Source organism: Botrytis deweyae, assembly GCF_014898535.1.
Source record: "Botrytis deweyae strain B1 chromosome Unknown BDEW_005, whole genome shotgun sequence".
In the NCBI taxonomy this organism is placed as follows: Eukaryota; Fungi; Ascomycota; class Leotiomycetes; order Helotiales; family Sclerotiniaceae; genus Botrytis; species Botrytis deweyae.
The window spans coordinates 842,411-856,028 of record NW_024066212.1 but is presented as its reverse complement, the minus strand read 5'-3'; the positions used below and the strand labels follow the sequence as shown (position 1 = coordinate 856,028).

The window sequence follows — 13,618 nt, the reverse complement described above, 5'->3', positions numbered from 1 at the left end:
ATATGTAATATGTAATGTGTAATGTGTAATATGTAGTGTGTAATGTGTAATGTGTAATATGTAGTGTGTAGTGACAACTCGTTTTTAATTAATTCGAGTGTATATTAAAGTCTAGATGGAGAAAAGCTTTTCTATCTGAACGGCGTAATGAACGTCTTGTGATTTATTGAGTGTGTATGTGTGTATGTGTCTATGAATATGGTGTATTGGTGTAAGATTTAGGATTTATATGTATGTATGTATGTATGTATGTATGTATGTATGTATGTATGTATGTATATATGTATGTATGTATGTATATATGTATGTATGATATATAGTACTTTTTAGAATTGACTGAATATAAATGATGGAGAATGTGGGAAGGTGTGTTTGTTTATTGAATAGGTAGTTTTGGGTGGTTGGTTTTGGATGAGGGTTTTGGATAGGGGGGAGAAGTACGGTTTATCGATGGGGGGGGGTTTTAATATTAGAGGAATGAGGAGTAGAGAGGGGAGGATGAAATTGAGGAAGGGGGAGGAGGGAGGAGGAGAGTGTATTGTATATGTGAGTTTATGGCTTGTAGACTTTTTGTTCTTGGAGATGTGTATTCTGATGTGTGATTTGGGGTTTGGGGTATGAGGTAGGTGGGAGTGTGTGAGTGTTGGAGTGTGTGAGTAGGGGGAGCTCGGGGGAGATAGATTTTGGGGGAGGGGAGGGGGGATGGATAATGTGGAAGTGGAAAATGGGAAGATGGCTGTGGCTTTTGGTATTGGTGGGGTGGGGTGAGGGGGGGTGAAGAGGCTGGTATAAGGAATTGTAGTGAGGGGAAGGGGGGTGTAAGGATGTGAGGATATGAGGATATACGAATATGAGGATGTAAGGATATAAGAATGTGAGGATATAAGAATGTGAGGATATAAGAATGTGAGGATATAAGAATGTGAGGATATAAGAATGTGAGGATATAAGAATGTGAGGATATAAGAATGTGAGGATATAAGAATGTGAGGATATAAGAATTTGAGGATATAAGAATGTGAGGATATAAGAATGTGAGAATAACATCGAGATACAACAGGATAGGAAGAAAAGGGAAAAGGAAGAAGAAGATGATGATATAATATAGCAGAGCAGGAAAAGAAGGGAAGAGAAAGAATAAAAGACTAACCTTCTAAGATATTCCTATTAACTATTAAGAGAGTAAAAGAAGAGTAAGAAAATCAAGGAAAAGAAAGAATAGAAGAAAATCTCACGTACTCAGATATCCTTTTCGAATCTCGAGTACTAATAAAACGAAAAGAAGGGATTTACTAGAAGGAATTTAGGGAGTTGGATTTATATATATTAGTATTAAATGATAATCGTATATATCTTTATATTTATACTAATTTCTTATTTTTATAGCGGAATTTGATAGATAGATAGATACTCAGAGTCAAAAAAAATCGATTGTTAGAAGTCAAAAAAAAATAAGATTAATAGAGGGAGTATAGAGATTTGTTTGTTTATTTATTCGTATTATACTTTAGATAATTAGATAGATTGTATATAGAATTATATCAATATCTTTTCTCAACTTAATCTTATATAGATCTGATCTGATATAACCTGATTAATTTTATTTCATTATTGAATATATATTCACCTATCTACTATATTAAATATCGTACCGCGCATTCTCTTTTTCTTTTTTGTCTTCTTTTTCTTCTTTTTCTTCTTTTTCTTCTTTTTCTTCTTTTTCTTCTTTTTCTTCTTGTTCTTCTTTTTCGTCTTTTTCTTCTTTTTCTTCTTTTTCTTCTTTTTCTTCTTTTTCTTCTTTTCTTCTTTTTCTTCTTTTTCTTCTTTTTCCTTCTTTTTCTTCTTTTCTTCTTTTTCTTCTTTTTCTTTTTTTCTGCTTTTTCTTCTTTTCTTCTTCTGCTTCTTTATTATAATCTAACTATTATATTCTATAATATTATTATATCCTACTATATCTTATTATATTTATTTATCTAGATATCTACACCTCCTATCTGTATCCTCTCATCACGCATCATAAGTTGAGAATCGGAATGTAGAGGGCATGTCTGTATACCGCTTATTATACATACCTAAAGAATATAATTTGTATAATCCTGCGCGTCACTAACTCTCTAGATTTGAGAATTTGGAGATTTGATGGAATGAAATAGAGTATGTGTTTGGAGAGGGATATGTGATGTTTAATATGTGAATACTTATCACAGGGTGTATTCGATTCGGTTGAGGATCTTGAGGCTACATATATGTCATGCCCCTCGGGAAGACGTCATCATGTCGGTATATCATGTATACTGAATGATAGACGCTTGAGAAGCGAGGCTAGCAGTTTAGTGGAGTTGAACATCTACTTATTACCTACTATATATGTATATATATAAGAAGTCCAGAATTGCCATCCAAATGATCATTCTTAAAATCGCCCCTTCTCTTCTCAATATAGAATTTCCATGAAGTTCCAACTTCAAATTCCCTTTTTATCTTGAGATATTTCACCAGGATAAGAATATACCCCTTCTCCTCTCTTCCTCCCGATGAGATCACTATTATAATAATAATCAGGAAAGAAAAGAAAGAAAGGAAGGAAGGAAGAAGGAATGTATGTATTAGGTATGAGTGATTGATTATTTGTATCTTGTATAACATGAGAAAGAAGAGGTAAAGAGAAGAAGAATTGAGAGGATGTGCTTATTTGTATCTGTATTTGGTGGTATTACTTTGTAGAATAGATTCCTTCTAGATCTATTATTTTATTTATTCATTTATTTATCGATCTATTAATCTATAATATACCTACCAAACATCAAACATCAAATACCAAGTCCTTCCCCTCCCCCCTCCCCTCCTCTCTTCCAACCATATCCATATCCTAACCCTAACCCACATCTAGATCTAGATCTATATCTCTCAAACTCGGTTTTAATTCAATCTAATTCAATTCAATCCAACTCAACCCAGTTCCCCGATCGGTGAGAAAGATAAAGACGAAGGTGACGAATGTGGCGTTGATCCTTGGGTGACAATGGTAGGATGGTGATGCATTGGAACTGGAAGGGGAGAGACTAGACTGGGGTTTGGGTGGCGGAGGGATTTTTGTGTAATGTAGTGTACCTAGTGAGATGTGTTTGTGTGTTTGTATATCTAGGTATGTATTTGTAGTGTTTGGTTTGGTGTGTGATTTGAGGGAGAGGAGAGGAGAGATGAAATGAGATGAGGGTACCTGGTATGTATGTATGTACGGCGTATGATGAATGGTGAATGGTGAAGGATATAGGATGGAGGATGGAGGATGAATTCTGGAGGTCGGATTTGGGGTTAGCTGAAGAGGGTAAATTTTTCTTCGCCTCTTCAGATTTTCGATTTTTGGACAGGGAGGGAGCGAAGAGGGGGCGATGGTGAGTAATGTGAGTGATGTGATGTGATATATTTGATATATTTGATAAATGAATGAGTGATTGATGCAGTTAGATTTGAGATTGAATTGGAGGTAAATTGGTTGGTTAGTCTGTATGCTAGATAGATTCTCGAGTACTGTCTAGAATTACCTATACTTAGGGCCCGTTCGGATCGATTTTTTAGGCGATATTGGGCTACATTTGTTGATAATATAGGTTTAAATAAGTGTTTACCGAATGCGAATGTTGTTTAACAATTTATATTGATAATAAAATTGAAAAAAAGTGATTTGCCGAATACTATATTTGACTATAAAAAGCTACAAAATGTGAATTGACAAAATTTGAAAATTTGTATAACAGTTTTGCTAAATTTGTAATGCAATTTTAACTAGCATTTATTAATATATTGTTATTTTACATTTTGTAAGTTATAAATTTCAAATCTATATTTACAAATTTAGATTAAATTATTAGTCAATATATTATTTTATTAACAAATTAAAAAAACGATCCGAACGAGCTCTTAGGTATCTGAAATGGGTTATTGAATTAGGAATGAGATTAATATCGATATTGATATTAATTTATAAATATCATATTGTTCAAGGTTGATAATTGAAGTATTGCTATATTGATTTATTATATAATCGCACTATTTACACCTATAGTATCTCTTGATTTATTACCTAGTAGTCTTTTTCAATAATCTAGTTGAATAGTTACTCTCTAAACATCTATCAAGTACCTATATAGTAGTAGATCTTATCTATTTAACTTAGGAACCCGCTCAATCGAATCGAACGATCATCTAGTCTAATCTCCTAGTCGATTCAACTATTTTCATCTACCGGTAGATCTCTAGATACAGAGTAATAAACCGGTCGGCCGCTTGAAGAGCCAACTACTAATATCACGAGTATATCTAGATATTAACAGAGTATGCTTTTATAGGGGAAGGATTAAATAGGATGGGGTAGATAGGTAAATAGGTAGATAGATAGATAGGTAGGTAGATATCTTTGCCCCTCCAGGGCTCTTTTAGATATTCTTTGAATCGATCGGTCGGTCGGTCGGTCGATTAGGCTTTGGTGGGGGATGGGATGGGATTGTAAAGATGAGGATAAGAGGAGAAGAGGGTACTATATGGTGAGAGAGATTTCAGGATAGAGAAACTAGGAACAGGTCGCTGGGACGGAGTATAATAGAATATATTTTATTAATAGATTTTTAGAGTTGAGTAGTTGGTTGAGTAGTATGGGATTTGGAGTTGGATTTAGATTTGGATTTGAAATTGGGGTTGTATTGTATTGTCTAGGTAGGTAGATAGTTTTTGTTAATTGATAATATTGATATTGATATTAATATTAATATTTATATCTAGACGGAGCGGAAAGGAAGAGGGTACTCCTAAGTAGATAGGATAGATAGGTAGATAGGTAGATTAAGAGGAAGAGGGTATTTCTGAGTAGATAGGTAGATAGGTAGGTAGATTGAGAGAAGAAGGAGATAGTATATAGATATAATTTGATAATAATATAAACACCTAGTAGGTAACGAGATTGATAATTAGAGTCTCTTTCTATATATTATATCCTATCTATCTATTGAGATGAAATATATTATCTTACGATTAGTATACTATATCTAGGTAGTAAAGATATAATTTATATATATCTAGGTATATGAATATACGAAGTATATAAGATCTTATCATTTATAAGTACGGTATTAAGATTTTAATAATAATCTTTCGATAGATAATTAGGTTGATTAGGTACGGTACCGAGGGTACCTAGTAATGAAAGATTTATAGAGTAATTAATTCATAATATCTACGATAGGTACTCTACGATACATGCCTCGAGTCTATTCTATCTCGAGTCTACCTGGTCTACTTATTATTATAATAGATACGCTACGCTCTACGCTCGCGATACGATACGATACGATACGATACGATAGATAACCTAAGCTACCTACCCTACCTAGATCCTTTATTGATCTGTGTAATAATAATAAATAACCTTGCTCGCCTTGGAAGTCTGAGTGAGGCTCCGTCCATGGGGAGATCAATACTTCGTAGTAATTTGTGAATTGGTGAATGGGTGATAACACGGACGCTTCGGAGTGGGAGTTGCTGAGTGCTTGTTTGCTTTAACCTTGTGTGTGTAGGTATGGTGTGGTGTGTGTAGTTTGTGATGATGTGAATGGGATGGGAAGAATGGGAAGAATGGGAAGAATGAGAAGAATGGGAAGAATGGGAAGAATGGGAAGAATGGGAAGAATGGGAAGAATGGGAAGAATGGGAAGAATGGGAAGAATGGGAAGAATGGGAAGAATGGGAAGAATGGGAAGAATGAGAAGAATGGGAAGAATGGGAGGTTAACGTGTATTTAGGTTATATATATGTGGTGGGATATGGATACGATAGATGTGTGGTTGTTGTTGTGATGTTTGTGGAATTTGATCTTTGATCTTTGGGTTGAGTTTGATCGTGTCAGAGTTTGAGAGATTGGTCTTGATCTTGAGCTTGGAGATTGAGACTTGTTTGCTTGATGAGCTTGGTGAATAAAGGAATACGGATCTAGGCAAGCTTGCTTGGTTTCTTTCTATTCCTTTTACTGAGTGCTGAAAGCATATACTTATAATTATTATTATCATGTTAATAATATCCAACCTATCGTAGAGCGAAGCGAAGAAGCCTCCACGGCAGTGGCCCAGCGGAGCGTCATTGATCTAGATCTGGATGTAAACTTTACGATTGTGAGTTTTCTGGATTGTTTGGTGTTGATATATTCATTCACGTATCGTATTTTATATACAGAGGACTTGTATACTCACATACTCCATCACACACATTCCTTCTCCCCTTTCAATTTCACCCTTTTCATCATCCATCCGGCCACCCCGTCCTTTGCAGTTTCACCTCTCACCCCATCACCAAGGCATTCAATTGCGTTGTCGTTGCATTGAAATTGACGGTGCCAAAGTCCAGCATGGATCCATTTCTGATACTTGGGTGGACTAGCTCGATCCATCCAGGAAAATGGCATCCAGCCTATCAGCGGCCGATGTCCAGGATGGTGTCGATGCTGGAAATACCGGTCACGGATCTTTCCTGCAATAGGTTATGTGGAAGATATCTTTGACCCGAAAATGTCTTGGAGCTAAACTATTTGTGGTATCAGGTGATGAGGGTTTTTTGGGAGGTGGAGGGTTAGGTAGAGTTGAGGTTGAGGGTGATTATGTAAGTTGGATTGGGTTGGGTATGGTGGGTTTGGGATGATGTTGATTGTTTGGGTGGGAAGTTTGATAAGTAGGTAGTGGGTAGGAGGTGGGTAGGAGGTGGGTGGGAGGCAGGTAGGAAGGCAATGAGGAAGGCAAGGAGGAAAGCAAGAGGAAAGCAAGTAAGAAAGAATGTAGCTCAGAAAGCAAGTAGGAAGGCAAAGTGGGAAAGTAAGAAATCAAGAAATCAAGAAATCAAGAAATCAAGAAAGTAAGAAGGCAAGAAAGTATCGTAACAACTTACCAGGCAAGGCAGAAAGGGCAAGTTTTACTCATTCCAAAAATGCCTCTTTTCTCCTCTTTCCCCTCTTTTATTACCCTCAACACTAGGTAATCTCAGACCTATCTATCGTACGTACTGGCCAGCGTAAGGGCAGTACAATGATTGAAGTGAAATTCATGGCAAGTGATACAACAATTAAATGATTTTAAATGATTTTCAAGCGTACGATAGGTACTGATATCATTCATGATGCGTAGATGGTTGAGAAGAGAATCGAATGAATGAATGAATGAATGAATGAATGAATGAATGAATGAATGAATGAATGAAATTAGATGGATGTTCAATGTCTTTTTTGGTGATGATTCTATTTTATTCAATACTGTGATTTATTAACTATGATTTGACTGTGATTTAATTGTGATTTATCTATCATATGAACAGGACATATATATATATATAAATAACATCAATCAATATATACCGAGATACGGTTACTACTTCGTATCTTAATACCATCTTAGTACCATCTTATTAATCAACAAAGGCATTATTTTGATTTTTTTCTTTCTTCTCATGATGATTGATTATTATTAATCCATATCGGAAGGAGAGCCACCCAAACAAGGCCACGAATTCGTCCTACCATTTTTTTAAAGTCTCCTACTAGTCCTACGATACAAGTTCAACCACTAGATACCTGCTACCGCTTTTATATTATTCCTCTTGAGTCTTTTATTACAGTCAGCAAACTTAAAACATCGAGACCCTTTCCTTTCACCTTTCACCACCGCCATCACCACTACTACCTCCCACTCACTGCCACTGCCACTATTACTACTACTACCTACTACTTCAATTCCCTTTCTCCCTCCTCCCTCCCTCCCTTCTCCATCTTTCTTCCTCTCGACAAGATTGGATCAATAGAATCAATTTTAAAGGTACGTACACTTCTTTTCTCATCGACCACCCTTATTAGCTTCTTCTCGTATTGATTATTGGAATATCATTTCATAATCATTCACTCAGAGGGGATCATTCGATCATTCGATCATTTTTCCAATTTTCAATTTCCCATTTCCTATTTCCCATTTCTCATCCGCAGCTTTCGTGTTCTACCGACTCTCCTCTCCTCTACTGTACTCGCGTTAGCCGCTTATTTTCCTTCTTTCCTTCTTTCCTTCAAATCTACTGTACCGACCGACTTACTTTATCTTTCCCACATCCCATACTCACTCACACACACCGCTTCCCCTACTCCCCAACTACAAAAATCACACACGCACACGCACACACACCACGCACACACTCACTCACACACACACATACAACTCAACCCCACAACTAATCTGACACGACTTCTCTCTAGTGTCGATTCTTCCAAATCCTTTCTCGACTCTTTCAACCTGACCTCCCTCCCTCCCTCCTCCACCTTCTTCGAATCCATTAAACCTCGACGGATCCTCTTCATCAATTATCCATCATCTCTTTTCCATCAAATTCCATCCTCCTCGACTCTGGTATCGGAATTTCCGATACGCTGAGTCCATAGTTCAACTTCAAGATGACTACTATGGTGGGTGCTAAGAAAACATCCCCTCTGGTTTATACTCCCATTTTCCAGCCCTTCATATACACATTCTTGTCTTGTTCTTCGCCGGCTTCACATTCGAACGCTGCCGCGGGAAATTGAAAATGCTGCATGTTTTTAATCCCTCACCTGGGGGGTGTCAATCTCACAGCCTTGTCTCCGTAGGGTGGCACATGCTCGTACCCTTTTATCACTCCCATTTAATTATTACACATTACTCGCATCTTCATCATGACACCGAGGCTAACCTCTCCTCTCTCTCTAGGATCTTCGAGTGGGTAATAAATACCGCATTGGTCGTAAGATCGGTAGTGGCTCCTTCGGTGATATCTACCTTGGCACCAACATCATCTCGGGTGAAGAGATTGCCATCAAGCTTGAGTCAGTCAAGGCGAAGCATCCTCAACTCGAATATGAGGCTCGTGTCTACAAGTCCCTCGCGGGTGGTGTCGGCATTCCGTTCGTTCGCTGGTTCGGTACCGAATGTGATTACAATGCTATGGTTCTTGACCTTCTCGGACCCAGTTTGGAGGATCTCTTCAACTTCTGCAACCGCAAGTTCTCCTTGAAGACGGTTCTGCTTCTCGCCGATCAACTCATCTCCCGTATCGAGTACATTCACGCCAAATCCTTTATCCATCGTGATATCAAGCCTGACAACTTCCTCATGGGTATTGGTAAGCGTGGCAACCAAGTCAATGTCATTGATTTTGGTTTGGCCAAGAAGTACAGAGACCCAAAGACTCACTTCCACATCCCATACCGTGAGAACAAGAACTTGACGGGTACTGCTCGTTACGCCTCCATCAACACTCATCTTGGTGTCGGTATGTACCCCCCTCCCCCCACCTTTTCCATTCCACTCTGCTCTCAACGCTAATCATGTATTCTAGAGCAATCCCGTCGTGATGACATGGAATCCTTGGGATATGTCATGCTCTACTTCTGTCGTGGTTCCCTTCCATGGCAAGGTCTCAAGGCTGCTACCAAGAAGCAGAAGTATGACCGTATCATGGAGAAGAAGATGACGACCCCTACCGAAGTCCTTTGCCGTGGATTCCCAAATGAGTTTGCCATCTACCTCAACTACACTCGCTCCCTCCGATTCGACGACAAGCCAGATTACTCTTACCTCCGAAAGATCTTCCGTGATCTCTTCGTTCGTGAAGGTTTCCAATATGACTACGTCTTTGACTGGACTGTCTACAAGTACCAAAAGAACGCTCAGCAACAGCAAATCAAGCCACAAGATGGTGATAAGACACCAGCTGAGGGTCAAACCAGTGCTCAAGCCACGGCTGGAAACACTGCTGGGAGACAACGCAAGACTGTCACTCCAATTCAGCAACAAGGACAAGCTCCCGAAGGAACCGGTCACTAGTAAGTCTCCCCACACTCTACTTGTCTCTTGCATAGAACTCTTTGGTTCTTCGCGTTTGGCTTCAATAGCGCTGGCCGCGAAGAGGACATTACGCTAATAGACGGCTGACGCTTTAGTTATTAAAATAGCCTACGCTCTGCCGGTCCCCCTCCACCAGGCAATGGTCTTTGAAATCCTGGAATGAATTGTCTCTCGTAGACTTTTGTTTCGATACTCGACATTCGGCTACTTGAGACTGACTCAGTCCCACCAAAATCAATATCGTTGACCATGCAAGACTTGTTTATTGACACATTCTTGAATTTGGCTCGATCTCCACTCCAACAAATATCTCTTTTATGGACCGCTTTCTTTTTTCTTTCATGGATCGATTACTGTCTTTCCTAATGGCTCGAGCACTTTTGGTTTTCATCATGACATATGACTCATATTTGATTCTTCCTCTGGGGAGTGATCATTTGATGAGCAGCGTCATTGGAATTCCAAAGTAATCGAACGGCACGTCGATGGCATAATTTCCCTTTTTTTATTCGAAGTCGCACGACAAGATCAAATCATCAGATTCAACACTTCGAAATATATCTTGTGTCATCTATCAAATCCGTCATGATCCCGAAACAAGCGAGTACAAGGCACATCAAGTCAAACATGCAAATCTTCAATTTATTGCTCTGTATTGGCACGCCCACTGTTTTTCCTGAGATATTTTGTTCCGATGGATTTTATTCTTTTCCTTTCTTTATCGTTGCTTTTCATTGAATGATATTCGGACTATGTGTGGTAGAGGGGATGAGGATGATGTGGTAATGAAGGGGGGTGATTGACACTCAAAGTACCAATCTGGAGGGATGTTGCATTTCTTTGACAACTTATCTTCGGGGACAATTTTTGCAACAATCGAGATGAAATACTTTTTTGGAGATCACTGGGGTGACCACACATGGGAATAGCAGCTTCTGGGGAGGTCTCTTTTATTTGTTGATTGACGTTTCATTTTACAAAGCTTAGTTGTGTTTCATGATGAATGGATGGGGTAGCTGATGTTAAGAGCAAGACAAGGAGAAGTGAACTGATATGAAGTTCAGAGATTGTTTAAAGCTCGCATACAAAGTTACTGGTCGAAGATTATCAAAGTGCCTATACATACACGCGCCTATACGTTGTGGAGGAACCCAACCTTGGTTGGGTACTTTTACACTTTGGTAGATACGTATCTTGCTATAGGTTCCTAGAATAGTTGAATGAAACATGGAACCAACTCAATTAAAGTCTTGAGAATATATTGATATGTAATTGTGATGTGGTGATTCTAGGATGTGATAAGGGTTTAGTCAAGGTTAAGTATAAGATGTATGATGTCAGAGGGTGTTTTTCTAGTCCGTGGTTTAAATTTGAGTTTGGTGCCAAGATGTTTAGTGTACAGGGAGGTAGGTAGGTATATCAATTTCATTAAGCTTGGAGCAATTTTCAAATTGAGGGGTAGAGACCGGTCTGGATATATACATGGATATATATTATCTAGAAAGCTTACTGGTATGAGGAGGTAGAGGAGGTAGAGGGAGAGGGAGAGGGAGAGGTGATTTTTGTAGGCGGGTAGAAGAAGGTATTTAATTAGGTATTGTAGGTGGATGAATATATTATATATAATATAATATAGTATGGTATGGTATAAAGAGAAAAAGGAAAAGGAAAGGAGGAAAGGGAGGTTCGAGAGTTCTGTTGTGGATTGGATGGGATTATGTTTCTGGATATTTGGGGTGGTGGTTGGTTAGGTGATTAGTTGGTTGATATTACTTTTGGGGGAAGGTGGATATGGATATGGATATGGATATGGATATGGATATGATAGATGTGAGTGATAGATGGATGAGAGGGGTGATGGGTGAGAGTGATATGGGTGAGAGAGGGGGGTGGGAGAGGTGAGAGGGGTGATATGAATGATAGGGGTGATATGGATGATAGGGGTAGGTATATATATAGGTATTTATATATGTATAGTAGTTGATTGAAATTCCGAAATATAAGATATTGAATATAGGATATGGAATGTGACCTGTTGAAAATATAGGATGTAGGATAGAGGATATGGGATATAGGATAGGGAGTGGAGGATAGAGAAAATAATCAGTCTAAAAGAAGTTGTAGGGATACATATGAATATTGAGATATATTTGGTTTATAAGAGGATTAAGGATGATGGTGTGTTTTGGTGGGGGGTGGATGGATATGGATGGAGATTGGTTGAGTGGTTGGTTGATTGGGATGAGATGAGAGATGAGATGAGATGAGGGAAGAAGTGGAAGGGAAGGGAGGATGGAGAGGGAAGATGGAGAGGGAAGATGGATATAAAAAGGAGTAAGAGAGGTGATAGAGGTAATAGATTTGGTTTGTAATTAGTGATTTTGATGGATGGGTAGATGATATTTAGATAGAAAAAATAGAAAAAATAGAAAAAATAGAAAAATAGAAAAAATAGAAAAAATAGAAAAAATAGAAAAAATAGAAAAAATAGAAAAAAAAAATTAGAAAAAATAGAAAAAATAGAAAAATAGAAAAAATAGAAAAATAGAAAAAATAGATAGAAAAAATAGAAAAAATAGAAAAAATAGAAAAAATAGAAAAATAGAAAAAATAGAAAAATAGAAAAAATAGAAAAAATAGAAAAAATAGAAAAAAATAGAAAAAATAGAAAAATAGAAAAAATAGAAAAAATAGAAAAAATAGAAAAAATAGAAAAATATACTAATCTTGAAATCTTATAGGTAGTCAGGTCAAGGGGGGGTATATAGGGGGGTATATAGGGGGGTATATAGGGGGGCATTAGGGGGGATGTATATATATATTTCTTTTCGAAATCGATGACTCTTTTTATTCTCTTTTTTAATTTTTTGTTTTTTTTGTTTTATTATTGGGAATTGGGAGGGGGGTTGTTTGAGACTCTGAGGATTGGGGATGGGGATGGGGATGAGAATAAGGATGGAGATATAGGATAGAATATAGAATGTAGAAAATAATAAGTGTAAGGAATGTTGTAGGGATGAGGATAGAAATAGTGATGCGTTTTGGAGTGATATGTATGTATGTATATATATATACATAGATCGTATATTTCCCATTCTCGGAATTCGATATAGATAAATGAAATGTGTATATGTTTTTTGGAAAACTTGAAATAGGGGTGGGAAGGTTGGGGGAAGAGAGGGGAGAGGGGAGAGGAGAGAAGGGTGATAGATAGATACATTTTCAAATTTGAAGGGGATCATACGAATACGTTTGTGATGGATAATAGTAATGGGTTGGCTACTCGGCCCTACTCACGTGGATGAAAGTTCATCACTTCCTATCTATTTAATATACTTTGAGAAATGGTTTAGGTTTTTTCGTTTGTTTGGTGTGTTTTATTGCGTGCTTGGCTTGTATGTATCCGTATACTTAGTGTGTAATAACTGCGGAATATGAGTTATATAAATGAGGTATCTACCAAGTGAGCAAGATAGACAGCGTTTTGTATTTCATCTGATCTGTGACCTCATTTGGTGATTCGGAGTTGGGATTGGGATTGATATGATTGGTATCTACATCCTCTCGTTGCTCATGAAAAAGTGTTCAGGGTGTTGGGTTATCGAGATTCACTTGATCACTTCACTTCACTATTTCTTCACCCACAGTACATCTCCATCCATTAAACCCACAGAAAGAGATTCACTTTCACGAAAATCCCATTATATATTTCTCTCTAT

General features: G+C 37.7%; 2 protein-coding genes across 2 annotated transcripts; one reads left to right on the top strand and one right to left on the bottom strand.

The window, feature by feature from the left end:
* Positions 1 to 1,623: 1,623 nt before the first annotated feature.
* On the bottom strand, positions 1,624 to 2,015 carry EAE98_002901 (uncharacterized protein; the record flags this gene model as incomplete). The annotated part of the gene is made up of 2 exons (XM_038950521.1): positions 1,624 to 1,914; positions 1,986 to 2,015. The coding sequence occupies 2 exons, from the start codon at positions 2,013 to 2,015 to the stop codon at positions 1,624 to 1,626; spliced, it is 321 nt and encodes a 106-aa protein (XP_038813050.1).
* Positions 2,016 to 7,530: 5,515 nt separating this feature from the next.
* On the top strand, positions 7,531 to 11,161 carry EAE98_002900 (uncharacterized protein). The gene is made up of 5 exons (XM_038950520.1): positions 7,531 to 7,847; positions 8,276 to 8,482; positions 8,763 to 9,324; positions 9,391 to 9,877; positions 10,007 to 11,161. Exons 2-5 carry the CDS (start codon positions 8,471 to 8,473, stop codon positions 10,047 to 10,049), a joined length of 1,104 nt encoding a protein of 367 aa, XP_038813049.1. The 5' UTR covers positions 7,531 to 7,847; positions 8,276 to 8,470; the 3' UTR covers positions 10,050 to 11,161.
* Positions 11,162 to 13,618: the final 2,457 nt, after the last annotated feature.